The sequence below is a fragment of the Polypterus senegalus genome, chromosome 12 (genome assembly GCF_016835505.1).
Source record: "Polypterus senegalus isolate Bchr_013 chromosome 12, ASM1683550v1, whole genome shotgun sequence".
Classification (NCBI taxonomy): Eukaryota; Metazoa; Chordata; class Cladistia; order Polypteriformes; family Polypteridae; genus Polypterus; species Polypterus senegalus.
The window spans coordinates 52313703-52339071 of record NC_053165.1 but is presented as its reverse complement, the minus strand read 5'-3'; the positions used below and the strand labels follow the sequence as shown (position 1 = coordinate 52339071).

General features: G+C 39.4%; 1 protein-coding gene across 1 annotated transcript; it reads right to left on the bottom strand.

Annotated features, from left to right (window-relative positions):
* Window positions 1-2555: 2555 nt before the first annotated feature.
* On the bottom strand, window positions 2556-24132 carry ifrd2 (interferon-related developmental regulator 2). Its single transcript, XM_039771243.1, has 13 exons — window positions 23743-24132; window positions 14349-14417; window positions 13536-13652; window positions 12195-12279; window positions 11948-12072; window positions 9976-10133; window positions 8909-8962; window positions 8631-8809; window positions 8319-8427; window positions 7734-7868; window positions 7410-7538; window positions 3335-3430; window positions 2556-3243 (listed from the first exon to the last, which is right to left on the bottom strand). Exons 1-13 carry the CDS (start codon window positions 23783-23785, stop codon window positions 3163-3165), a joined length of 1380 nt encoding a protein of 459 aa, XP_039627177.1. The 5' UTR covers window positions 23786-24132; the 3' UTR covers window positions 2556-3162.
* Window positions 24133-25369: the final 1237 nt, after the last annotated feature.

Sequence of the window (25369 nt, the reverse complement as noted above, 5' to 3'; positions counted from 1 at the left end):
TCGACACTACTGGTAGAATGAGGTGGAACCTGTAGCAGATTCAGGTTGTGCAGGTAGTTCTGCTCCTCCAGGATTGCACATTCATACGTGTCATCACAAGAAGGTTTGCTGTGTCTACCAGCACAGTCTCAGGAGCATGGAGGAGATACCAAGATATGGGCTGTTACGCAAGGACAGGGCAGTAGAAGGGAATGAGCCCACCAGCAGTACCGGTATCTGCTAATTCGTGTGAGGAAGAACAGGAGCAGCACTGCCAGAGCCCTACAAAATGAACTCCAGCTGGCCACTAGTGTGCATGTTTGTGACCATACTGTCAGAAACAGACTCCATGAGGGTGGCATGAGGGCCTGACGTTGTCTAGTGGGACCTGTGCTCACAACGCATCACTGTGCAGCAGCTTGATAGGCATGCATCAGATAATACCACAGTTGGCAGCTTCACCATTGGCACCCCATTCTCTTCACAGACGACAGCAGTTCACACTGAGCACGTGACAGACGTGAAAAAGTCTGGAGACCCCGTGGTGAGTGTTACGCAGTCTGCACTATCATCCAGCATGACCGGTTTGGTGGTGGGTCAGCGATGGTCTAGGGGGGGCATACTCTATCCTTGGAGGTCTAGAGTGTGTAAGTAATTCCTGGATGATGATTGGGTGGCATACACACTACGGAGTCACATTAGAAGTTACTGTGATGAAATTCACAAAGGTTGGATCAGCCTGTGATTTCACAGACTTTGATTTTCGGTGTGATGTTCCATAAGCCCTTTGTGGGTTCCTGATTTTGGTTTCCATTGACTGTTGTTACATCCTTTTGTTCTCAACAAATCACACAGTATTACTCAGTAAAGATGTTCCACCTGAATATTTCATTTATCGAGATCCGATGTGTGATTCAAGTGTTCCCTTAATTTTTTTGACCAGTGAGTATGCTGCATATACCTGTAAATATATCTAGAATTTCAGCACAAGACTTTTCTTACATAAGCTCGTAGAAAATCCCATTTCACCTAAATTGGAAGTGTGATACAAAATATCAAGTGTGGTTTACAGAGTACCTCAATACGCCTCATTAATTTATCCTGCGCCATCTTCCTATCATTTTATGCTTATAACCAACTGATGTATTTGTAATATTTTTGCACATTTTTGGTTAAGTAATTTTTGTCAAAATCACTTGCTGCATTCTGCTTAACAACTTCTTCTCTGAAGCAATTATTATTAGGAGTTATTAACTGTACTATGTATATATCGGTTGCTTGTTCATACACACAAATGTATCTATAAAGTGGTGTACCTTATTGAACAGATGGCCCCCAAAATGGTTTCAAATATTTAGAAATTTTAAGTATTATAAATTTGATAATGTACTGATAGGTGTGAGAATATTCGATCTCCTTGCCCCTTCTTCTTAGACTCATTCTACTTCATTGGAAAGGGGGGTCCGCAACAACTAATTTGTTGACCAGTACCATCTCTGGACTGGTTTAGCCACCATAACCCTGCAGTACCAGAAGACAGTCTGCCAGTGACCCATCCATCAATCCCACTATATATCCTAACTACAGGGTCACGGGGGTCTGCTGGAGCCAATCCCAGCCAACACAGGGTGCAAAGCAGGAAACAAACCCCAGGCAGGGCGCCAGCCCACCACAGGGCACACACACACACACTTGTAACAATTTAGAATCGGCAATGGACTGTGGGAGGAAACCTACGCAGGGAGGACCCGGGAAGCGAATCCGGGTCTCCTAACTGCAAGGCAGCAGTGCTACCCACTGCGTCACCGTGCCGCCCTCTGCCAGTGACCATGATGAGCAAATGGTTTATGGCGACTTTTCGGACATTGCAAGGAAGAGCAGTTTGTTTCAACGACTTATTTTCACCACATGACTGTCAGACAAATCGTTAACGATAATCACGACTAACTGGTATCTTGAGACTGGGGTTACCTGTAACGGGGCAATGAGGAGGAGTAGGATTGTCAGCAGGAGTATGAAGGGGGCACCAAACACAAACATCGCTGAAACTTGGCAGGTTGGTGTCCCTTTTATTGCCTCTGTCAATGTCTGATGATCCCTTCACATCATCCTCACTGTTACTCAGTTCAACCAAATAGTTCACTTTCACTAAAACTGCTTTTTGATTGCCTATTGGTTTAAGGTCTGCCCCCACTCATGAATATTAACGAGTTATGATAAAATAACAGAACACATAGAATAATTCATGATTTTTTGCAGCATGTTATTTCATCCCCTAGATGCAGCAGAATATTGCAAGTCACCCAGAGTCTGACTTGGGCTTAACAGTACTGACATCGAATTCTGAGCCCAAGTCACACTCAAGGGTTAGTGCCAAGGGGCTCAAGTTATATTCAAGCTGCATATTCTTCTCAGAGTCCACAAAACAATTTCCCAACAGCAATGTGGAGTGTCAAGAAGGTCAGGGATAGACTGTTAGGCGATTCCATGGCAAAACCCACTCATAAGTTATTGAGTTTATTTGAAACAAACTAGTTGAACTCCTGCATCTCGTTACTGAATGAATACTTCACAAAAACGTAATCATTTTTTTTATTAGCAACAAACACTAATTACAGAATTCATTATTAATGACATTTTCTTTTCCATTCACATGTACATTATATATATGTCTATCAATCTTGCTCTCTAAAACAATTTTAATGCCAGATTTCACCTGCATGTTTCAGTGGCTTATAAAATCTCATAAACACTCCCCACTTTAGGAGGCGTGTAGAAATTGTAAACCCTGGGGCACCAATTTGTCTCCCCATATATATATAATATATAAAAAATGCAAAACAAAAAAAGGAGAAAAAAACAAACAAAAACAAAACAGCATTGTACAAAATATACTTAGAAAAATACAAAAGGCGACATTTATCCTCATTCAAGTTTGTATTTTTATCTCTTATTTTCTTTAAAACCATGATTAGCGTTCATCTCTTTAATAAATTAGAAAGTAAAACACTGTTGGTTTTAGCAGTATTTTTGTACAGTTATTACATTTTGTAACTGTTAATTTATTTTATTAAATAAAAACTAAAACCCGCCCGACTGCCATTTGACAGTCCAGTGGACGTCTGTCAGCAGGACCACTGTCAGCTCTCACCCCACTCAGTCCTGGTGCAGAGGGAAGTCACCCTAAAGTACATCGGCTCTCTTGTCTCGAACTTTGCTTCGGAGTTTTGTTCTGGCTTTGAAGGCGGCAGAGTTGTAGAGATGCTGAAACAAATGCAATTGGAGGCACATTTGAACTCCTCACATTCATGGTGATGCTCACTTACCTTTACACTGCTGCTCTTCATTCACTCACCTTCTCAAACCGGGAGATTTTGTTGGCCTTAATTGAGACAGCATCATGCACTAGAGGTGGTCCTAGCTCGAAGATCTCTCTCAGCAGGTGATTGAGCTACAACAAAGTAACAAGTGGCAGTTAGAAGTGGCCAGACCAGCAGCAAGACCTACTGAGGCTTAAAAAAAACAAAAAAAACACCTCTCGCTCATATATATATATATATATATATATATATATATATATATATATATATATATATATATATATATATATATATAAAAGAGGATAGATTCATAAAAAGGAAACAACAGGAAAAGGATGTAGGTTAAAAATAAATTAAAAGAAGAAGACTAAATGGTCAGAGGATGGGGAAATCAGCCCAAAAAAAGAGTGTAAGTAGTGACAGAATAAAAACGACAATTGCTAAGACTGGCTTCTCCTGACTGGTTCCAATTGTTGAATTTTTTATATAACATTGCTCACATCGTGACGGGGGAGGGGAGTCTGAACACACGCTAAGGAGATGCCGTTGGATCATCTGCTGTCTTGTTGCAGCTGGCACACTGCACGTCGATAGTTTAAAAGCCCGTACAGTAGCTGTCCTTTTGCCACTTTGCATTTCTGCCGCTCACGTTGTGTAGTGGGGTTAGGGGCTTAATGCACACTAAGGAGCGGTGTGTTCTCCTTGTCGTTGTTTTAAGAGCTGGGAGCACATGAAGTGTGTCTGCCAAAAGCATTCCCACAACTGCTAGGTTACATGTCCATGAACTTGTTTTAAATGTTGTCTCGTGGGACGTCAAATTGTCTCCCAAGAAGATCACATCTCGTCTCCCTCCGAAGATTTTTTTTTTTTTTAATAATAGAGAGAAAAGAATCTGATTGCTGGTTGTGAACACATTTTTTCTGTGTGCCATGTTATCTGTTAGAAAATAAACCCATGTGGGCCTGGGGTGGTATAATTCAGTTCACTGAACGATTACTGAAACACATTTAGACGGTTACAGTATGTGCAAGGCTTACCTTATACACTCGCGTTTAAGCTCTTCCGTGGATATGTAGAGGTTTGATTTTACCGCATAATTTCCGGTGTTTTATAATGTCAGTCATATAAGTCAAATGCAGAAAACTCAAGCTATTGGTGAGAGATTATGATATGCTAGTGCCCACCTGAGACAGTAACCACAGAGTAAACTGCTTTTTTTTTTCTCTCTATGTATTGTGCCTACATGACCACAAAGTAACACCCAAACTATTCTGAAGCGACACTTGCACTTTTTTCTGCTTTTTGTATCTCACACCCTCATACACCTTTACCCTAAGAGCAACCCTTATCTATGATGGAACGTTCGATCAGAAGAAAATATGAAAAAGGTTTTAAATTAAAAGTGGTTGAAGTGGCGAAAGAAATGGGTAACTGCACTGCTGCAGCAAGATTAGATGCTTCTGAGAAACTGATGGCGAGATTGGAGGAGGCAAAAAGAATGGGCATATAAGTCAGGGTCTGATTTTATGATCAATTTTTCAGGTTTCTAGACCCAACTCATAAGCGAGTTTATACGGTATTTTTAGAAAATGTGCTGCAAGTTGCTAGGGATACATTTTTTGTTTACTACAATAATATTTGCTTAATATGGTTCTTTTTAAAATTCTGCCTGTATGAAGTGTGTGCATCAGCAAATGAAATCACTACTAGCACTGGATTCAGGAAACTATCCCTAACTGAAGGAATTGAGAAGGTTTGTCTGTTTTGTGCAGCATTGGGCAGGAAGCAGTTTCAAAAGTGCACACACACATTGCAAGACACTGCGGTAGGAAATTAATTTACATCAATACAGTTTACATGTCTGTAAAATTACGTAGCCTTAAAGGGGAAATTTGCAAACACATTAGAATTAATTTCTTCCACACAGTAACAGAATACAGCCTTCCCCTCCATGAAAAGTGAAATCCACGAATATCACTGGACCTCACTCCCTAACACCAACCACCCCACCACACATCCATGCGCGCACACACACAGCTCTGTAAGATCAGGCCAACACACATCAGTGTTTAGATCTCCAGCCGGCTCAGTATGTGGGGTCTGTACATTGTAGGTCTTACGTGTATTTTAATCATGTGTTCAGATCTATTCACAGCTTTTGATTTCTTATCATTTCTTTCTAATGGACTCCACCATACCATTAGCATGTGATGTTGTGTCCTCCTTATTTCATACTAGCAAAATACCCTCACTTCGCAGCGGCGAAGTACTGCCTTAAATTTTTTATTAAGAAGAAAATTAAACCTTTTTAAACTGAGGGAAAATATAAAAATAATGATTTGTTAAGGGTCTCTTTGTATACCACATTGTGAGTTCGGCCCTCCGGTTGTAATATGACCAAGCTGTGCGCTGAGCTTACTCTTGAGCATGCAACGTACAGTTGGCCATGTGAACAGTAATCTTGTCTCAAATCTCACAGCTTGGATTGCTGCTGTCATAATCGGTTTGAGTTTAATGGTTTGTTCCAATTACAACAGTATTTGCAGGACTTGTGTTGAAGTGACATTCGGCATCTGTCAAGCGTTGTAAGCATACAACCGGTTTCATTGATAACTTCACATCCAGGTTTTGAGAGTTTAAATATTTATAAACATCAAAGTGTCCACTACTGAAATCGTCACCTGTCAATCTAAGATGTTTAAGAGGCATTGGTGGTTGTCGAAAGGTGTAAAATATTTAGCCATTTCGGTACACTTGAAAGCGACAACCGAACATTTCAGCGGCAGTCATCAACTCACATGCAGAACCATAGGTGAAGGGCTTAAGCATTTCACTCTTCTAGTGCTCCTGTGTAGTATAATTATCTCCAGTACCGTCATCAGTCCACACCTTGAACCTGTCCCAGTCATTCAATACATAAGACACAATGGATATCAAGAGTGAGCCTGATATGGCCGTGCAATGTTTAACAAAGAGAATAGAAAAGACAGGTGCCATCTCCGGGCATGGAAACCACTCGGTGACAGTTCTTTGATCGATGGTGATCACCTCGATAGACATGTTAATGGGGGTACGTTGGAACGATAAAGGAAATGGGTACCTGAACAATGTAAAGTAAGTCTAAAATACCTACACAATAACTATAATCGTAATAAATGTACAATAGAACAGCGGAGAAGCCGTGGATTAAATAAAAAAGCTGTAGTTATCAGCAGGAAGACATGTATCCCGTGGTGAAGCAAGGAAGGGAATGTAGAGACCGGAGCGACAGACAGCCTTATACAGGTAGGCAGCCAACAACATGGGAGGCGTTGAGATGGGGGACCCAACGCCGCCTCACACGGTGACCGAGCTGCAGGCTATGGACGATATATATGCGTAAGTAGGATTCAGTTAGCGTTGGGAACCCGCGTACCAAATTTCTTGAAGATGGGCCCATAAGTAACAAAGACCGTTGGAAAGTTCAATATGGTGGTTGACAGTGGCGTCATACCGCCACAATAAGTACGTACATCAGTTTCAGTTAGTGCAGGGAAGCCGCCTACCAAATTTCGTGAAGATGGGGCCATAAATAAGAAAGTTCAACATGGCGGACGTTGTCGACCGTTACTTGTAGAATTTCAAAATGAAACCTGCTTAGCTTTTGTAAGTAAGCTGTAAGGAATAAGCCTGCCAAATTTCAGCCTTCTACCTACACGGGAAGTTGGAGAATTAGTGATAAGTGAGTGAGTCAGTCAGTCAGTGAGGGCTTTGCCTTTTATTAGTATAGATACACAGATGACACTCTCCCTTTTTATATTCACCATAAACCTTTGGATATATTTAAAGAAGTAGCAGTGAGGACATTGCTCAAGTTCCTTTAGCGGCAGAAGCAAAGATCTGGAGGTGTTATAATTTCTTCCTCACTCTAAATTTATACAATCGACTTGCGATCGGTATGTTATACAGCAGTTCGCTGATTGCATGTTTTAAGCAAAAAATGCTCCGTTCCTGATCTGTTGCTGATAAATGGGTGCATCATTAATAAAAATGGCATTGACATATCTGATAAAGAGTCAATAAAATGCAAAATTTCATGCAGTGTAAGAGAAAATGGAGTGTCTTGAAAACCTGCAGGTGATGTCTGACACCAGAGCCCAACACTTCTTTAAATGCATCATAAATCCGCCGTCGGACCCAGCAGTCAATGTAGACAGCCTCCATTCCAAACTGGATCTTCTCCTCGGTGAAATCTTCACTCTGGAAAAGAACAAACAAGTGTTCTTTTAAAGGTAGGCTGTGTTTAGTAAGTTCACACCCTGAGAAAGAAGGGTCAAAATATTTACAGTTTACATTGGCTAAACACTGGGAACAGCAAGAAGGAGGACATCCCAACATGTTTTTTGAAGAAACCCAAGGTGCACAGGCCACCTTCATCTGGTAGTCCTTCCTTACCTCAATGTAGTGCAGCACCTCTCTGAAGATTGAGCGCTGTTTTCGCCGATCTGTCTTGGCACGGTACTTGTTACTGTCTGTTGCCAGATCTTTCAGATGATCACAGAGATTGTCCACATCCTCGTAAACAAAATCCTATCTCAACAAACGTAGATGAACAAAATATGAGAATAATAATTTGACAACTGCTCTCTTAAACTTCAATTAAGACTATTATTCCAAGTTTATTTGCATAATTTTTTAAAAGCACCTCTGTTCAATGCCCTTGCTACATTTCTCCATTAAATCTCATACTCCTAATGCTACTTAACCTTCCCAGATAGCCCAAGCTACCTTATCGAAGTCCCTAAACCAACATGCTAGAGTTACCAAAACCCTCACAATCACAATGAAGCTCACTTACCTGTATATAATCCACAACCCTTCCTGACCACCCCAAGAGCCCTTTGCACACATTTAAATGTTAACTATGTTGAATAGCAGTTCCAAGTAATAATTTTGGTGCACTCTGTACATATGACAAAAATGACCCCCATAAAACTATTCCCTTCAAACATCACGAAAGATTAAAGAAAGATTATGTACCTGGTCGATCTCCCTGGCCAACTCAAAAAGAAGCGCAATGGTCCCTCCAACAGCAATTCTGAAGTGGACATCACTGCTGGACAGACAGGCCTGTAGCTTTGGCAGATGCCTTAAAAAGGAAGTAAAAAAAAAAAAGGAGGGGGAAAATAACTTAAGTACATGCAGACCAATGCAGGTCACATTATGACACCAGGGTGGCCAGACACATGCAGGTTCTACTGAATGCTCAATGTGTTTACTTCAGACACCATCTAATTTTTTAGACCACATACTGCAGGTTTCATACTAGACATACTAGAATGATAGACTTACTCTTCAAGGAGGGTGTTAATGTAGGATGCTGAACACAATGTGATGAGCAGAGCCCAAGATTGAAGGGCCGTACAGTGCAACACCTGGTCACTAGCCTTTAGTGTGGGAAGGGAGCCATCTCTGCAGGGATACGAGTTAGAAAAGACACCCTCTAGATGAGAGAGACACTTGCTGAGGTCCTGAAAGAGAAAAGCAAACCCTTAAACTCTCATCTCATAATTTAAGGAGAAAAAAAAAAAAGGGCTGGGGTTAGCATTATGTAAAAAAAAAAGACACACCTCCATGTCACCAGTCGCAGCCACATAGCAGCACATGGCTAGAGCAAGGGCACACTGGAAAAGAGACAAGAGCAAAGTGAGCAAAAGAAAACAGGAGGCCACTGCACAACTACAGTGTGCCACTACCAGCCACGTCTCACACACATGTGCTCCTTAACCCACCTGCCAGCTAGCAATCCGTCTCCTGCCACTTTCCATCTTCTCAAAAGAAGGTGGAAATGTTTCTATTTATTTATTTTACAACACCAAGTCTAATCAAAGGAACAAAAACTACATTGTAAATTATATTTTTGGTGGTTGTTAAGATTTTACACCAAAGATATTAGAGATCAAAGGAAATGCTAAATTAAAATACCAGTGGCTTTCTTTGAAAAAAACAAATTCCCATTTCTTTTCTATCAGACCATGATCACTTGTTTTCTAGGCAAACTCTGTTTCTTTATGTTTCATCAAATAATTTCATGCTGCATTCAGACAGATGGTAAATGAGTTTCTGAATTTTTGTTCAAATCAATGTATAAAGATATATTATCTTCTTAAGAAACCTTAATTTCTTCTTTTCATACTTAAATCAAAAATTAATGAAATTTACTTAAAAAAAATCTATCCAACTATCCATGTGCCAAGTCTGCTTAATCCAATTTGGGATTGTGGGCAAAAGGCAGGAAGCAACCCTGAAAACACAAATAGTACAAAAAACCTCCACTTTCACACACACCTGATCAAATCTGACACGCTAGTGAAGAGGACTGGAATTCCGAGGAAAAGAACGACAATCCAAATACAAGGGAATGGGCAAACCGGCCAGAAAGAGCTAAATACTATGCCAATCCATGACACTAATACCCCTAAATGGGAAATAATTAGCAGTTTTATTGGTCTTGGTGTGCAATAAAATATATCTTTAGTTCTTGGGGGTAGAACAGACCGCAATTCCCTTGTTTTAATAGTTTATTTAACTGTTCTGCACCATTCTCTAGAACAGGTTACATTTGTTATTATAGCCCGGATATATCTGAAGTGCTAGAAAATTGGATTTAACAAAACCAGTGACACAAAAGACTCACACTTTGGCGAGCAGTTGGGCTGGCACTGGTGTCAATGAGGATACTGAACATAAAGGGCTGCAGAGCTTTCAATACATCCTCGGCTTCGGCTCCACTTCCAAGCTGGATGCACAGCAGTGTGGCAACCTGCGCCGTCAAGGCCTGCTCTTCTCCACTTCCTGTAACAGAAAGACAGAACAGATTAATTATGTGAAAAATTAAAACATCATTTAAGTAGTCAAGATGTATTGGGGTTTAGAATAATGCTTTTAGATTTGTTTAGAAACAGACTCTTAATATTTAATTTGTGCGATGTGTTAATATAGGAATAGGATTAAATAGCTAAAATGCAGCTTTTAAGTGAATAGAATAGAGTAGAAATGTGAATCTTACAAGTAGCTAAAAAAATTCAACATGGCTTGGACGAGTAAGGTCGTGGTGAAAAAGGAGCTGAGCCGTAAGGCAAAGCTCTCCATTTAGCAGTCAATCTACGTTCCTGCCCTCACCTATGGTCATGAGCTATGGGTAGTGACCGAAAGAACGAGATTGCGAATACAAGCGGCTGAAATGAGTTTCCTCCACAGGGTGTCTGGGCTTTCCCTTAAGGACAGGGTGAGAAGCTCAGTCATCCGGGAGGGGCAGAGTAGAGCCGCTGCTCCTATGCATCGAGAGGAGTCAGATGAGGTGGCTTGGGCATCTGATCAGAATGCCTCCTGGACGCCTCCCAGGGGAAGACACATGACAAGCTGGAGGCCCCGGTGAAAACACATGGCAAGCTGAAGGGACTATGTCTCCCGGCTGGCCTGGGAACGCCTTGGGATTCTCCCGGAAGAGCGAAAAGAAGTGGCCGGGGAGAGGGAAGCATGGGCCTCTCTGCTCAAGCTGCTGCCCCCGCGACCAGACCTCGGATAAGCAGAAGAAGATGGATGGATGGATTGGATGAGTAAGGGTTTTCCAGGGCAAAAGCAGGTTGAAAGTTAATGGGCTCTATGCAAACAGGCTGATGGATAGTAAAAACTACAGCATACAAATCTCAAAAAGCATTGTCAAGAACCCACATATACAGTGTTAATAGCTTATTCGAACATTCAGCTTAGGACAAAATGGTGTGTATAAAGTATGCTCGTAGAAGATACAAGATAAGGAATTAAGATCTTTTCAGCTAGTATATCATTATCTATGTAGTAATGTTTGATGAATAATATGACCATTGATAAGCTATGATGTAACTATTGCCGTTTCTGTAAAATCTTATACAACCAGCCACCAAAACACTGTATAAAACATAAAAGTGTGAAACCATTCGCTTCCTGTGCGATTCTCCTGAAGATTGTTCAGGCTCTCTCCCCTTCTGAAAGTTGCCACCTGCAGTGGTCCATCTACTCTTCAGGCTCTTGCCACCTGTAACACGCACTGAACTCTGCAACTGGTCAAGGCATACTACCTGCTATGAAGCTTTCTGTGCGACATTGATTTAAACCATTTATTTTTTGTATATTTTAAATACTACTGTTTGACATGCCAGGATTAACCTCAAATAAGCTTTAACAGGTTTGAATGGAATAAAGTTTGTAATTATCTCACTGGAAAAAGAACTTAAGAGATGTTCTTGTTAATTATTCTTAGTGGTGGAAAACTCGTTGGAAGCAGACTATTAGCTGTAGTCCAAGAAGCACGCATCATAGAATTACTGAGGTTCCATGTGGTGAGCTTTGAGATCAGTGTACAAAGCTAAGGTACAGTTTAGGAGCGTTTCTTGTTTTTTATGAATAAAAAAAAAAATTTAAATTAACAAAATAAATAAATAAAAGGCAGCACCTAGGAGTCTAACATTTTTCACAGTAACACTTGAGACTGCACTAGTTTTTATGTTGTCACATTCTGCTCTTTATCCATAAGCTCATACTGAAAAGGAGATCAATTTCTCACCATGCATGTGCCAAGTGTTCTGCCCCCTCCTGTCAAGGCCCTCATTCAACCCTTCAACACATACCTTTACGTAGGCACCTCTCCAGACAGACAGTTAGGGTAAGCCTCCGCTCAAGAAGGAAATCACACAGCATCTTGGAAGAGAATGCTAATTTCAGGCTCTCAAGAGCAGCCAGACGAGTCTTCAAGCTTAAGGGGGAAATTAAGGAGCATTTCATGAACAAGACGACATTCCGACTTTAATTAAATGCATTCATGTACTGATTTTTCCCCAAGACCTGTTCACTGGACAGCTGCCCACATAAACTTACCTTTTATCCATCAGATTGTCAATACACTGCTTCAGCTTGTCTTCTGTCTCCTCAGCGGCCGTCTGCTCATCGACAGGCTCACTGCCTGCAACACAGAAAAGAGAATGGGCACCCTGCTAGGGAACGGTCACAATGCTACAAGAATCCAAAATGAATACGATTCCTTAATTTTTATTTTGGATGGCTCAGACAGGCCAGAGAATAATACAGAGAGAGTTAGCAAGACATACAATGGACAGTGCCTATAAAAAGAATTTGTATTTTATTTTTTATACAACATTAAATCACAATGGATTCATTTGTCTTGTGTGACACTGATGAACAGAAAATGACTCTTTAATGTCAAAGGAAAACCAATTCTCTGCTAAGGGAACTAAGTTAATTAGAAATAAAACATAAAATAATTGACTGCACAAGTGTTACAAACCCTTTAAGTAAGCATTTAGTGGATGCAACTTTGGCAGTCGTGACAGGCCCAAGTCTGTGTGCTCAAGTCTCTATAAGCATTGCTCATTTGAACACTGCCATTTTAGCCATTCTTCTTCGCTAGACTGCTCCAACTCTGTCAGGCTGCATGGGGATTGTGAGTGAACCACCCTTTCCAAGTCTGGCCACAAATTCTGACGTGGACTGAAATCTGGACTCTGACTTGGCCACTCCAGGACATTAATATTGTTGTATTTAAGCAATTACTATGTAGCTTTGGGATGTTGTTTTGAGGGAAAATAATCTCCCAAGGCGCGGGTTTTTTGCAGACTGCTTTAAGTTTCATCCAAGATTTGCCTGTATTTTGCTGCATTCATTCCCCCTCTATTCTTGAAAGCCTTCTAGGACCAAGTGTAGAGAACCATTCACACAACACGATGCTTCCACCAACAATGCTTCATGGTGTATGGGTTAAGTGTGATTGGCCCAATTTTGGTCTCATCAGACCATAGAACCTTCTTCCAGCTTACTTCAGAGTCTCCAATGTGCCTTCTGGCAAACTAGAGCAGAGATGAATGTGCATCTCTTTGCCATTTTTCCATATTTTTTTGTGTTGATCAATGTAAAACGAGTCAAATTAAATATATTATTATATACCAACATAATGTGACAATATTCAAGAGGTGAATAGTTAGTCACTGTATGTAGTAGTGCAGTGTTTGATTGATTTAAGGAAGGTGGCACTTTTTACAGAATTCCTAAAAGACGTAATTACTTAATACTATATAAAGGCAAGTTGTTTATCTTCACAATTTTGCTCATAAGAAGAGATGTCCGCTGCTTACATTTGGGACAGGCACAGACCAAAATGTTACCAGTACCTTCAGATTTCTGTTTAAAATGAATGGGACTCACCTGTTCCTTCATCCTGCACAGAGGCAGTCTCACTGGCACTGCTGTAGTGACTCAGCACCTCACTGGCAGCATCATCATCGCTGGGCACAGGTTCACCCTTTGGCCCATTGCGACTTCCTGCAAGAGGAGAGAGAGTATAAGCCATCTGGAGCTAGTTGCTGACTGATAGAAGTGTGAGATGCATGACAGGTGTCAACATGAAAGCTCTTGGAATGGATTTAACACAAATGGCCACATGCCAGCTGTTAGCAACCTCAAATGAACCCTAAATTACTCTGTGTTAAGGTCGGCGACATGACTGACAGGTGTTGTCTTGGGGTAAGTAGAAGTGACTAACAACAAAACTGACTCCTCGGTCATTGCAAGGCTCACTATACAACAGTGACCACCTGCCACTTACAAATGCAGCCTTTTGGGGTGCCCAAGCAACCATCTGTAACCCTACAAAGAGTCTGGATGAGCACCATCTATCAAATTGAATTTAAACTATTTATAGGTTTAGAGAGGGAAGCAAGAGGGTGACGAGTGCCCAAACGTTGTATTTTACCATACAGAGCAGAATGAAAGGGAAATTGAGTTGGGGTGTGACAGATCCATTTCAGCACGCTTTCAGTTTAATCACTCTTAAGGGAAAGGTCTCTGATGAAAAGCCAGATGAATGATCAGTTGGTTAACAAGCACATAAGCAGAACTAGTTAAGCCACGGTTAAGGCAAAGGCCGTCACAGGTTGGAGATGGGGGGAGAGAGAGTGAACGTGGGTGAAGCGAAAACAAATAATATAAACCCTAGGGGGAGATGGATATCACTCCTACCTTTACAGGAATGTGAGGGGACCCTGGCAGACAGGTGGAGCTGTAACAGTTCCTGTCTCAGAGATCCTGCTGCAACAGAAGAGCAGGAAGAAAAGAAAATCAGACGCTCTACATGCCGTGCAGATCGCAGGTGTCTCCTCAGTTTTACAGGAAGAGAAGTAGAAGCACATTCACATGGGAACACCACACAGAGATATGCTGGTACAAATAAGCAGGACAGCTTACAAAACAAACAAAGAGTGATAGAAAGGCAGCATAAGACACACACTTAAATAAGGCACACATTTGTCAAATGCAACAGGAGTAAAAAAAACATAAAAAAGAGAAGGTACTAGTATTCTCACTCACTACAGTAGATAAGCAAGAGAAAAGGCCTGGGGTCACCCGAACCCCTCGAACGTCCACCAGTGAGGTACAGGTAAAGACAGACTTTGGAAATAAAAATAAAGGGATAAGAAAGGAGTTGTGCAGGCAAAAGTGCTGGATGGTTGGGGCTGGAGTAAAACAAGGAGAGGTTTCATACATTATGTGTTAAGAATAGAACTTGACAGCAATAAGGTGGAATGAGTAAATGCATTAAAAAAAAAAAAAAACCAAAAACAAACAAACAAAAAACTGTAAACTTGTAGGATGTTCACACTTGCCATCAACTACTAATTCTTAAACAATGAAAACTTGCTTTCTTTATCCCGTTTCTTCGTCTCAATGTGTGGGCTCCTTGGGTTAATGCAAGAACATGAAAGTGCAGCCACTATGCATATAATATCAGCGGGCAGCTGACAGCTCATTTAGTCTCCCCAGACACCTCATCTCAGATATCGCGAGATTTTTTAAATTCACAAACCTCATTCTAGTCATCGTGGGATCTTCAGGTATTAATTCAAGTGCACAGCACCAATAAGTGACTTGCTTGTAAATTATCACGTGGGGTAGTGATGAAGAAAGGTGCAGGGCTACACAGCTGATGCCTATGATTTGACATTACAGAGTCATTGTCCATTACAGAGACAAACACTACAGTTCAAAAGGTTTAGAGTACCTCAGTTTTTCTTCAAATTTAATCAGTTGAAATACAATGAATGACCTAAAATCATGAGAAGGTAAGCAGCATACTGCAACAGGTTTAAATTTAGGTTAGCAAAAACTGAAAAAAGGACACTTCAGAATATTACAAATGGGCCTTCCACGGGGAACAACTGTTAGAACCTACAGATGTTCTGCAGCACTTAAAGTAAATTAAGCCTTGGGAGTTGAAGCAAACAATTTGCACAGGTGTCACAACTTCTGTTTATTACTTAAAAATCCTCTGTCTTAAAGCAAAGTTGGAACAGACTGTGTTACTACTTTGCTAACATTGCACCGCAGAAAGCTGTAAATTGCAGTGATAATGGCAAGAAAACGGCAATTAACAAATGAAATGAGACAGAGTATTATTACCCTTAGAAGTGTAGGCCTTTCATTTAGAGAAATTGCAAAAAAAATCAAAGTGTCGGCGAGTACGGTGTCCTACACAATCCAAAGGCATTTGGAAACTGGAAGAAATTCTGATAGGAAGAGATCTGGCAGACCCAAAGCCACAACCCACTCAGAAGACAAGTATCTGAGGGTCACCAGCTTGCGTGATAGATGCCTCACAGCAAAACAACTTCAAGCGCAGCTTAACAGTGGTCGACAAAAGCAAGTCTCAGTTACTACTGTGAAGAGGAGACTTTGTGCTGCAGGTTTGACAGGACAAGTGGCAATAAGAAAGCCATTCCTTAAAGGTCAGAATAAGAAAGTCCAAAACATACCTCCACGCTATGCCAGAACTACATTAAAAGGAAAGAACAAGAAGGTACATTTCAAAACACGGAATGCCCGGCACAGTCTTCAGACTTAAACCCCATTGAGTGAATTTGGGATGAACTGGACAGGAAGGTGAAAGAAAAGAAACCTGCAAGTGCTTCTGCAACAGTGTTGGGAAGATCTTTCTGACCAATATTTGATTTCCCTTACAAAAAGAATGCCACATGTGTTTAGCTGTTACACCAGCAAAAGGTAGCTACTTTGATGAATCGAACATTTGAATAAAATTTTGTACACCTAAAGATTCCTCAACTTTTTTTTTTTCTGCCATTGTTAATTTGTTCTTTGCCTTGATTTCATGAAACATTAAAGCATTAAACTGTGTGCATTTCCAGAACAACTGAAAAAAATTAGGTGTTTTAAAACTTTTGACCAGTAGTGTGGCTGCACTCATAAACATAACAGCAAGAAGACTCAACAGCCATTTTAACTGTTTCACACAATGCAATCATTAGCAAACATTAGGTCCTGTTCTGCAAACACTGAAGTGGATCCATATAGCTGGGTGTGGTTGGCAAGTGTGAATGAAATGCTGAGCAGTTGTATCTAGTTAAAGCTGTGTTTAAATCACCAAGATTGTTAGTTACTTACATGATTTTAAAACTTATCACATACATCCTTGTTTACCAATCAGTGCCAGAGAATGAGCATTTTCTGATTCAATCACCTTATTTAGTACTGCAGTTTATTTTATTTGTACATATGACATTTTGTTGTTGTAAATCAACAGTAGTGAGTGTCATGACAGAAAACTGGGATAGTAAACAGAACTGCCATTTCCTCTCTTCATTTATTTGTGCATATTTATTATTATTATTATTTATTATGAAAACAGCCACTAAAGCAACCTTTACAGGGTGTTCATCCTTTAAAGGGGATTGGATTTCTAACAGAACACAGGGAAATATCTGTTCGTAAAGAGCAAAGGTTAAAAACTGAGAACCAAAGATATTACATTTTACAAAACCTTTTCCTCTTGCATAATTGGTAGATTTAGACATATGCCAGTAAGCATGCACTGACGTGGCTTGTTTGGACACAGAGTTGGTTATGTGGTTTGGAAACAAGAATGCAGCAGATGAACTTGTTTGACTTGCTCCATAAAAAACCACAAATCACTGTGATGACAAGTCCCGAGTCCCTGCTGTCGGGCTTTCAATAACCTGTGGGGATAATTATTTCTATCCAAAACACAATTGTTGAAGGGATTTACATTTTACTTATATGATATCCAAACAAAAACCTTTGCTTTATCACACTGAAGCAGGTTTCTGCTTTATAGGGTAAGTACTGTAATGGTTCGGAAAAAGTATGAAGATGTTACAAACCTTTTTAACTGAGGCCAAATTCGAGGCTGCACAACATTTATGCCTAGATGACATTTTTAATGCATTGAACTCGAATAACCAGTTAATGTAAAGAGGGATGCAAACCTTTTTCAAATAAAGCAGATATTTATCTTTATTCACATTCTTCTTCTGTGAACATGAACAAGTGATGAAAGGAAATTTCACAATGTTTTAAAATGTTTCTGACTAAAGGCACTTTCACAAATAGACTCTAAACTCAGGTATAAGAATTGGTTGTCCATGGACCCTTAACTGGATAAGAAAAATGCAAGGACAGAAAAGGGCTGAACAGGTATGGAGATACACACAGCATGCCCATATGGTTAGGTGAACTGCACCTTGTGTTGCTGCTCATCTTTTTCTAAACTGGGATGTAATTCTGGTGTTGGCCTGAATCTGAATTAAGGGAGCTTTTTCCCCCTGTAATATCTCTCTCTCAGTTTCCCTTACGTGGTATTATTTATTCCTCAAATATCCTTTTGTAACTGAATATAAAAAATAAACACCCAGAAGAAAAAAAACACTCATCACCCTATTTTGTTTTAGCTAAAAGCTTTCAATGACCTTTTGTGCACCTTTTAAGACCTCTACCCCTTATCCAGAACTGCTATTAACTTGGGAACTGTGTGAATGTGATAATCCAAATAATTTCATGGGATATATAATAAGTGGATTTCCCAGGTCCCGTTTTTGAAATGACTTGCTGAAAAGCAGTGCTGGAATGTGCAGAAAGTAGTCATGTGATACATTGAGGCACAATGTTCAACTTCTGTATAAAAACAGCAATTACTGTAGGCATTGAAAGCAAAACCTTTTTTGAAACTGCATTGACGAGTATAGAGTAGGTAATTGTTAATTGTATATTCCAATAAACTATATTTTGTTAAAATAAACACATTTTGAAGCCTAGCTACAGGTTAGGCACTAGAAAAAAAATGGAAGGGGATAAAGTTATATGCAGATGTTACTGTAATACTGGCATCATGGTAGAAGGAATTATTTACAAAGCATGTTAAGAGGTATAGGATGGAAATGAATACAAGGAAGACTATAACAATCATAGGCAAGAAAGGAATATAACAGATTAATTTGAAAGTGGAAGGTCAATATTTATTGTAGTTGAAGGTATATAAACCTCTGGAAACTGAATTACAGAGCAAGGGGAATGCTTGGACACAAAAAAAAAAAAAGCTAAAGCAAAGGAGAGGGATTCCAAGAAGGAATCTGAACATTGAACTTGAAAAGAAATTACTGAGAACATGCATCTTCCCAATGTTAGGTTATACTAGCGATATATGGACATATGAGAAAGCAACTAATAAGTGACTGAAAAGTGTTGAGATGTGGTGTTTACACAAGGATAATGTAAATTAAGATGAACAAAGGTGGTGACAACTGAAGGAAGTGATCAAAAGAGTAGAAATAAACAGTACGGTGGAGGAGATGATGAAAAGGAAAATGAGATATGTGGGACAAAAGTTAACAGAGTCAAGTGGGAAAATAATGCAACTGTTGAAAGAAGGCAAAACAGAACAAAGAAAAAAGTAGGATGATGATATAAAACAACTGTCAACATCAAAAGAATGTGGGTTAGTTAAAAAAAGGTAGAAGATAAGGGCTAATGGAGCACTATGGTTGCCAGTTTCAGAGCCAAGATAATATAAGAAAAGAAACCAAGTCAGCCCGCCTTTATAAAACAACATAATAAAGTGAAACAAGATGAGTTAGTAACATGAAACAGAGAAATGCATGCAGGCTTGTTTAATCTGAAATGCCCATTTCAGAAAATGTCAATGGACTGGAACATCTCATCTGTAAACCTTTGTTTGAACATTACAGTTCACGACCAAAGCAAACCCATTCACCTCTCCAGCTGAACCTTTTGCAAAAAAAAAAAAAATTCAGAAGAGCTTTTTAACCCATCTCCTCTCAGTTTTGGGAGTCAGTACTATACAAATATCTTAAACTTTACAGTCACAGGCTGATGTCAACTAACTTGGTATCATTACGGACCATGCCCTTGTCCGTAGTCTGGGTTTTTTTCTCTCTCTCACACACACACACAGAGCTACACTGACTTGCAGTGGGCCATATTCAACTAACCATTTAAACTAAAACTTGTTTTTGTAATGCAGAGGGAAAACAAGCACATCCAGAGAAAAATTGCACTCTTTAACATGGATTATACACAAACTCCACACAGACAGTAAACAGTCCAGTATTTAAACCAGGCTTCGTATGAGGCAGTTTCCATAGCCAATTACTGTGCAACCTTTTTTTCCCAATGAAAGTAAAAATCAAAATAAAAGTTAAAATGTTTTAGTGACAAAAATGAAACTGTTAAATTAAAATTGTTTAGTTTCAATCGGGGAATGTTATGATGAGACTCTCATTCCGTGCAGTTCTGACTGACAAGCTATAAAGAAAATACAACAGTTGCACAGGATGTGCTGAGAAGAAGAGCCATGTAACAATATTCTATTTTGAGAGGACCACAGAATTAAATCGGTTTCGTTTTGAACAGAGCAGGGTGCATAGGGACCAAATCCAGGTGCTCAAAATTCGAAAAAGGCATCAACACCCAAAAAAATAAAAGGAAGAACATTTTCACAAAAAAGTTGGGGAAATCTGAAACAAACTACTTTGTGGTGTAGCTAAGCTGTAAACCTTGACAACTTTCTGATATGTGGATGAAATAGCAGAGCCTAGCTATTAGCTAACCAAACACACATGATGGACTCAGTGGCTTCCTTTTCACTTGTCAGACTCCTTGTGTTCTTACAGTACATGTTATATAGCGCATGGTGGAGCGGAATGACAGTGCTGACTGGGGTTATAAATGGGTTGTGAACACCTGGCCAGTCTGTAAATAACAGAGTTACGGTGTCAACTCATAACAATATAACACTAACAGGGTTTTGGAACTTGTCATCAGTGCATTTGTAGAAATATAGACTGTATGTAATATGTGGTTTATACATGGCCTTGGGAAAAAGGCCAGGTAAATAAATGTGCTTGTGTAATGTGTCTGCAGGGACAAAACTGAGGACATAAACAGTAGTTAATTAGATGACCCTATCCTCATGGATAGAATATCAACAGTTTTCTCTTATTCTGCTGTGTTCTAGAAGTTGTTGGCATTAAGTAATGATCCTTCATCCTGAAAGCTAGAAGTACTTTAATCAACCTTGATGGAGAAAAATATTATCACAAATTCACACTAGCATTCCTGAAAATAAATGCACATATTTCTGTGACTGGACAGCCATCAAAGGTCCTGCAGTCCTTTAGAAACACAAAGAGTAGTGACAGCTCTTCCAAAATGGAATCCACCAAATTGGGTACCTACAAAATAAATGCTGCACATTAATGGTGATTGAAATGGCTCCCCACTTACTGTGTAAAGCACTTTGAGTTGTGAGAAAAGCGCTATATAAATTTACAGAGTTACTATTATTATTATTATAAATGATCTAGCTGAGCTAGACTGTATGTGTACAGTTCTAGTTGTGATGAGAAGGATCCATATAGGATATTTTTGTCCAAAGGTTCTCTGAAGTTCCACAACACATCAGCCCCCAGTGCATGTGCCTGTCAGTTAAACACAAAGTTTTGTCATAAAAGTTGTAGACAGTACTCCATGTATGTGGCACACCTTTACATATAGTATGTGTAAGCAAAACAATTTATAATTTACAAATGGTAGAAGGCACACAAGGAATACTTTAGCATCCTTTCACTTCTTAAAAAGTTTTTTTTTTTTTTAAATAGTGTTAGTGATATTTACTTTGGAATATATCTAAAGTTTATTACTAGTGAAAATCTCTACCATGACTAGTTTTAAGACACAAATCTGCAAACTGTATGTACACTGAAATGCAACTATGGCCTTACAATCCAGTTTTGTATACTCACTTGCTTATACACCCCAATGAACTACGCTATGCTGTAAAGCCTTGCTACTGTCCAGATTAAGCTTTTGCAACCCAAACCTTCTAGATAAAATTGTATGCAATTAAAGGAACGTTTCAAGTAAATCACTTTCAGAAAATGAACAGTGTAATAAATGCATTACTCACATGTAATGTCCCAGGATAAGCAAATACTTAAACGCATTACATGTAAGAAAAGCACAACCTTCTAAAAACCACACACAAGTCCTAACAAATATTTAAACAGGAAAACAATCCACAATTGAAAACTATGGCATGTGAAGTTTAAATCATAGGTTTCTGGATGACAAACTCTAGGTTTCCAAGAGATGGGAGGTCCACAGTTACTGGCTCTGTTGTCAAACAAACACAGAGAGTTGTGTAGTCAGTTTACACCCTCCTTAACTGTTTTTAATGTAAAGATAAATCAGTCTTTAGTAAATTAGTTTTAAATTAAATTTGAGTTGGGTGAAGGGGGCACTCTCCTTTACCAACAACCATGCCAGGGTGCAGCTTAATCACAGAGCATAAAGCACATGTGCTGACTACACATTACACGTGTACATTAAAAAAGAAATCACACAGCGTGGGATCAGGTTTCTCACTCTCACTAGCAGCTCTGGCTGCTCGCTCTCAGCTGTAGCCCAGTTTATCCCTTCCTGTCAGCAGTCCTAAAAAATCTCAAATGCCAGAAGCCACAAAAGGACAACCCTGACCCAGCAACATAAAACTGACAGCTAAGCCCCTTCGCTGCAACAGCATGACCAGGCCTTTCTTTGACTTAATACATGATCGGAGACTATACTACTTCATAAGTTAAAACACTTGGCACTGCAAATATGTTTTGCTTTTTGACTCCACTGTTGCAAATAAGTTGGGTTCAAGTTCAAAACTGTAACAAATTAAAACTGTTAAAACCCACGAACAGATAATGCCCATATAAGCAAAACATCCAACTGCTAATAAAGACAATATAATCAGTTTGAGAAGTTTCAATGATTGTTGTTTTCTATATTAAACTTGTTTTCCCTTTAACACATACCATTCATTCTATTCATAACACTATGGTTATGAGGAAATGTTTGAATAAAATAACCTTAACTATCCAAACTGTCTTCCCTCTTGTTTGTACAGCTTTGTTTTGATGTGAATATTGCCAGTTTTTAAATCAGCTGAGCATAATCCATCATCCCTGCATTTACTACATACATACAGCATACACTCATCCACAGTGTGGTTTATTGCCCAAGAAGGCTGAAGTAGAAATTCCTAGGCAAGAGGTTAATTCCCACTATTGAAGAGCTCTATTAACTTAAGTCATGCAACAAGTATGCACTTTGACTATATAACTACAACCTAATGAAAGAGCAAGAGTTTGCTAGTCTAGGACATGGTTACATCAACTTTTAGGTTTGTCAGAATTGCTCCTTCCTTTGTAAAATATAAATCAAGCTTAAATAAAAAAAAAAACACGACGTTTCTAAGTCTAATTGATTAACCCATTTATAATATTTCACTTATTCGATGTAATGCAATCTTTAAAATAATTAAACATGCTGTATGTGTAAACAGACTTGTTGCCATGCCCTTTTTAAACTCCTCCCAAGGTCTGCATTCTTGTTCTAAGGTGTACTACTGTGTTTGAACTCATGACCTTTTTTAATTTGACACTAGATTGGTACCTTTAAGATCGCAATCGAGTACTGGGGCCTGCCTTACATTCTATCCAGTCTGAATGGGTTATCCCTTTGTAAGACCCTAGAATTGAATTCAACAGGGTTAGAATTCCCGCTATAAATCAGGATGGCACTCCAAATGCCATCTGAAATATACAGAATTCACATCGCTCTCTCAGGGAGGTCTAGACAGGCCTTTATAGAAGTATACATCTGTACATAAACAACAGAAATAAACACATTCGCATGCATTCTTTTCTGCTACCCGATTTTTTGTTGAATAGTCCATCTGGCGTACGAGTCTCGCTACAAACCCGTCGTGAACAGTTTGTATTTATTTTGGAATCTATTCAGCTGATCGCCGCATACTTCTCCTAGACATACACCATGTTACTTACCTACATGTGGTACAGTTTGCACGGGTACGTATAAGCGCCAGAAGCGCGTACGTAGTCGACCGAGAAATACCTGCTGCACGTGGCGCGCGCTCTTCTATAAACCCACGGGCTCCTTCAGTGCCGCGTCATCTTTCATTCTCAAAGGCTCATGGACTGTCCCTAACTCCGCAAACTCTACGACAGAAAAAGCTCACCTCGATTACTCCCAGCACGTTTGCCCTTCTTGGATCGGGGCATGTTGCCACCCGGAATGGAACTTGATAGTAGGCACTCTCGAGGCTTTGGGACTTTCTCAAAGGAATTAATAAATAAATAAATAAGACAGAATGGTATATAAACGAATAAATATTAAAAAAAAAAATCCGTGAGGAAACGGCAGTGGCTTCTCGCTACAAGTAGGAAGGCTGCCCTTTCGTCTGAGAAGGATTTGGATTATCTGTGATGGTCACCGGGTAATCGATACCGAATTCCTGGCGGCGAAGTTAGCGCAGTTTCAACAATTCGAAGGCTAAGAGAGCTGCACGTTGCGCCAGCCGATTCCACCATCTTCTCCTCGGTTTACACTGAACCCCGGCGCCTGTCTCAGGCAGTATGGCTATAAGCGAAATAGGTAATTGCTGGGAATTGTAGTTCTTTTTCTACAGCTGAACTGTATACGCGATTGGAAAATGTATTCGACAAACTACAAGTCACATCATTCAAACGTAGATTGCGCGCGCATACCCTCCTTGAGTTGTCTTTTTCCTGCCGGTTCCGAACCTAATGGTCGGTGCTGCTTCCTTAAAAGAAGTATGTAATTTGTTTTTAGAAATTATTTTAATAACATTACATCGAAACATTTTAAATTATTATCGTATAGTTAGTCAGTCAGCGGAGGTTTTCCATATTAATGCATACTTGGAGGCAGGCATTGTTGTCTATTGGCGTAAGGGTGCGCGTCGGTGATATAAATACTAATGGGCGATACATTTGTGTTCTGCAACCGGAACAATTTCCCGATACGTTTACGTTTTAAAATTTAGAGTTTTATGGAAAGTACTATGAAAGTAAACGTCATGTATTTTCTCCGTAGGTTGAGTCGAAAAATTAACCACAAACGTTCCAGTATACAGTATTAACTAAAGGATGAATTAAGGGGAAGAAATTTTATGCTTCCGAATTGCCCGATATCACAAGTCATATCAACTCAATAGAATATTTTGGCAATGAAGAATTCCCACCTAGTATGAAACAATTTATAATTACACTCATACCAAAACCTCATTAAGAGGATCAATTGGTTGATAATTGGCGCCCCATTACCTTACTTAATGATTATAAAATGATTACCTCAGTTTTACTTAGACGTCTTAAATCGGCCCTAGATGACATTATTAGTGAATCTCAATGTGGCTTCATGAAAGGACATCCCCTTTCAAATATTATTCGTCTGGTATTGGACCTTATTGATTGTCATGAATGGTTAGAGGGTGATCCATTAATTTTATATCTCTATTTTCACAAATCATTTGATACTATTACCCATACCTTAAATTTTAATACTTCCCATTATTTTTTAAATGGGACATTATTTTCTTAAGACCATTAAGACTCTATGTAAAGGTTTTAATAGCTCAGTTAAACTCACCCATGGAATGTCACATAGCTTTAATGTTTTATTTCATTAATTTAAAACAGTCACACTATGGTAAACACTTTTCATTAGATGGATTTTCATTATCTTTAAATGGAGTTAACATATTGGACAAGGGTTGTAATAATAATTTTATAAGGCACTAATTAGTTCATAAAACCAAACCTCCAGTAATTTATCAACGGTCA

Bases quoted from the DNA above. Each gene is read 5' to 3' on its own strand.
- ifrd2 (XM_039771243.1), bottom strand. From the start codon at position 23,785: ATGCCCCGATCCAAGAAGGGCAAACGTGCTGGGAGTAATCGAG. The intron at 8,963-9,975 runs GTGAGTCTTTTG...TCTCTTTTCCAG, and splicing joins GCCCAACTGCTCGCCAAAGT to TGTGCCCTTGCTCTAGCCAT. The intron at 7,869-8,318 runs GTACATAATCTT...TTGTTGAGATAG, and splicing joins TGGCCAGGGAGATCGACCAG to GATTTTGTTTACGAGGATGT.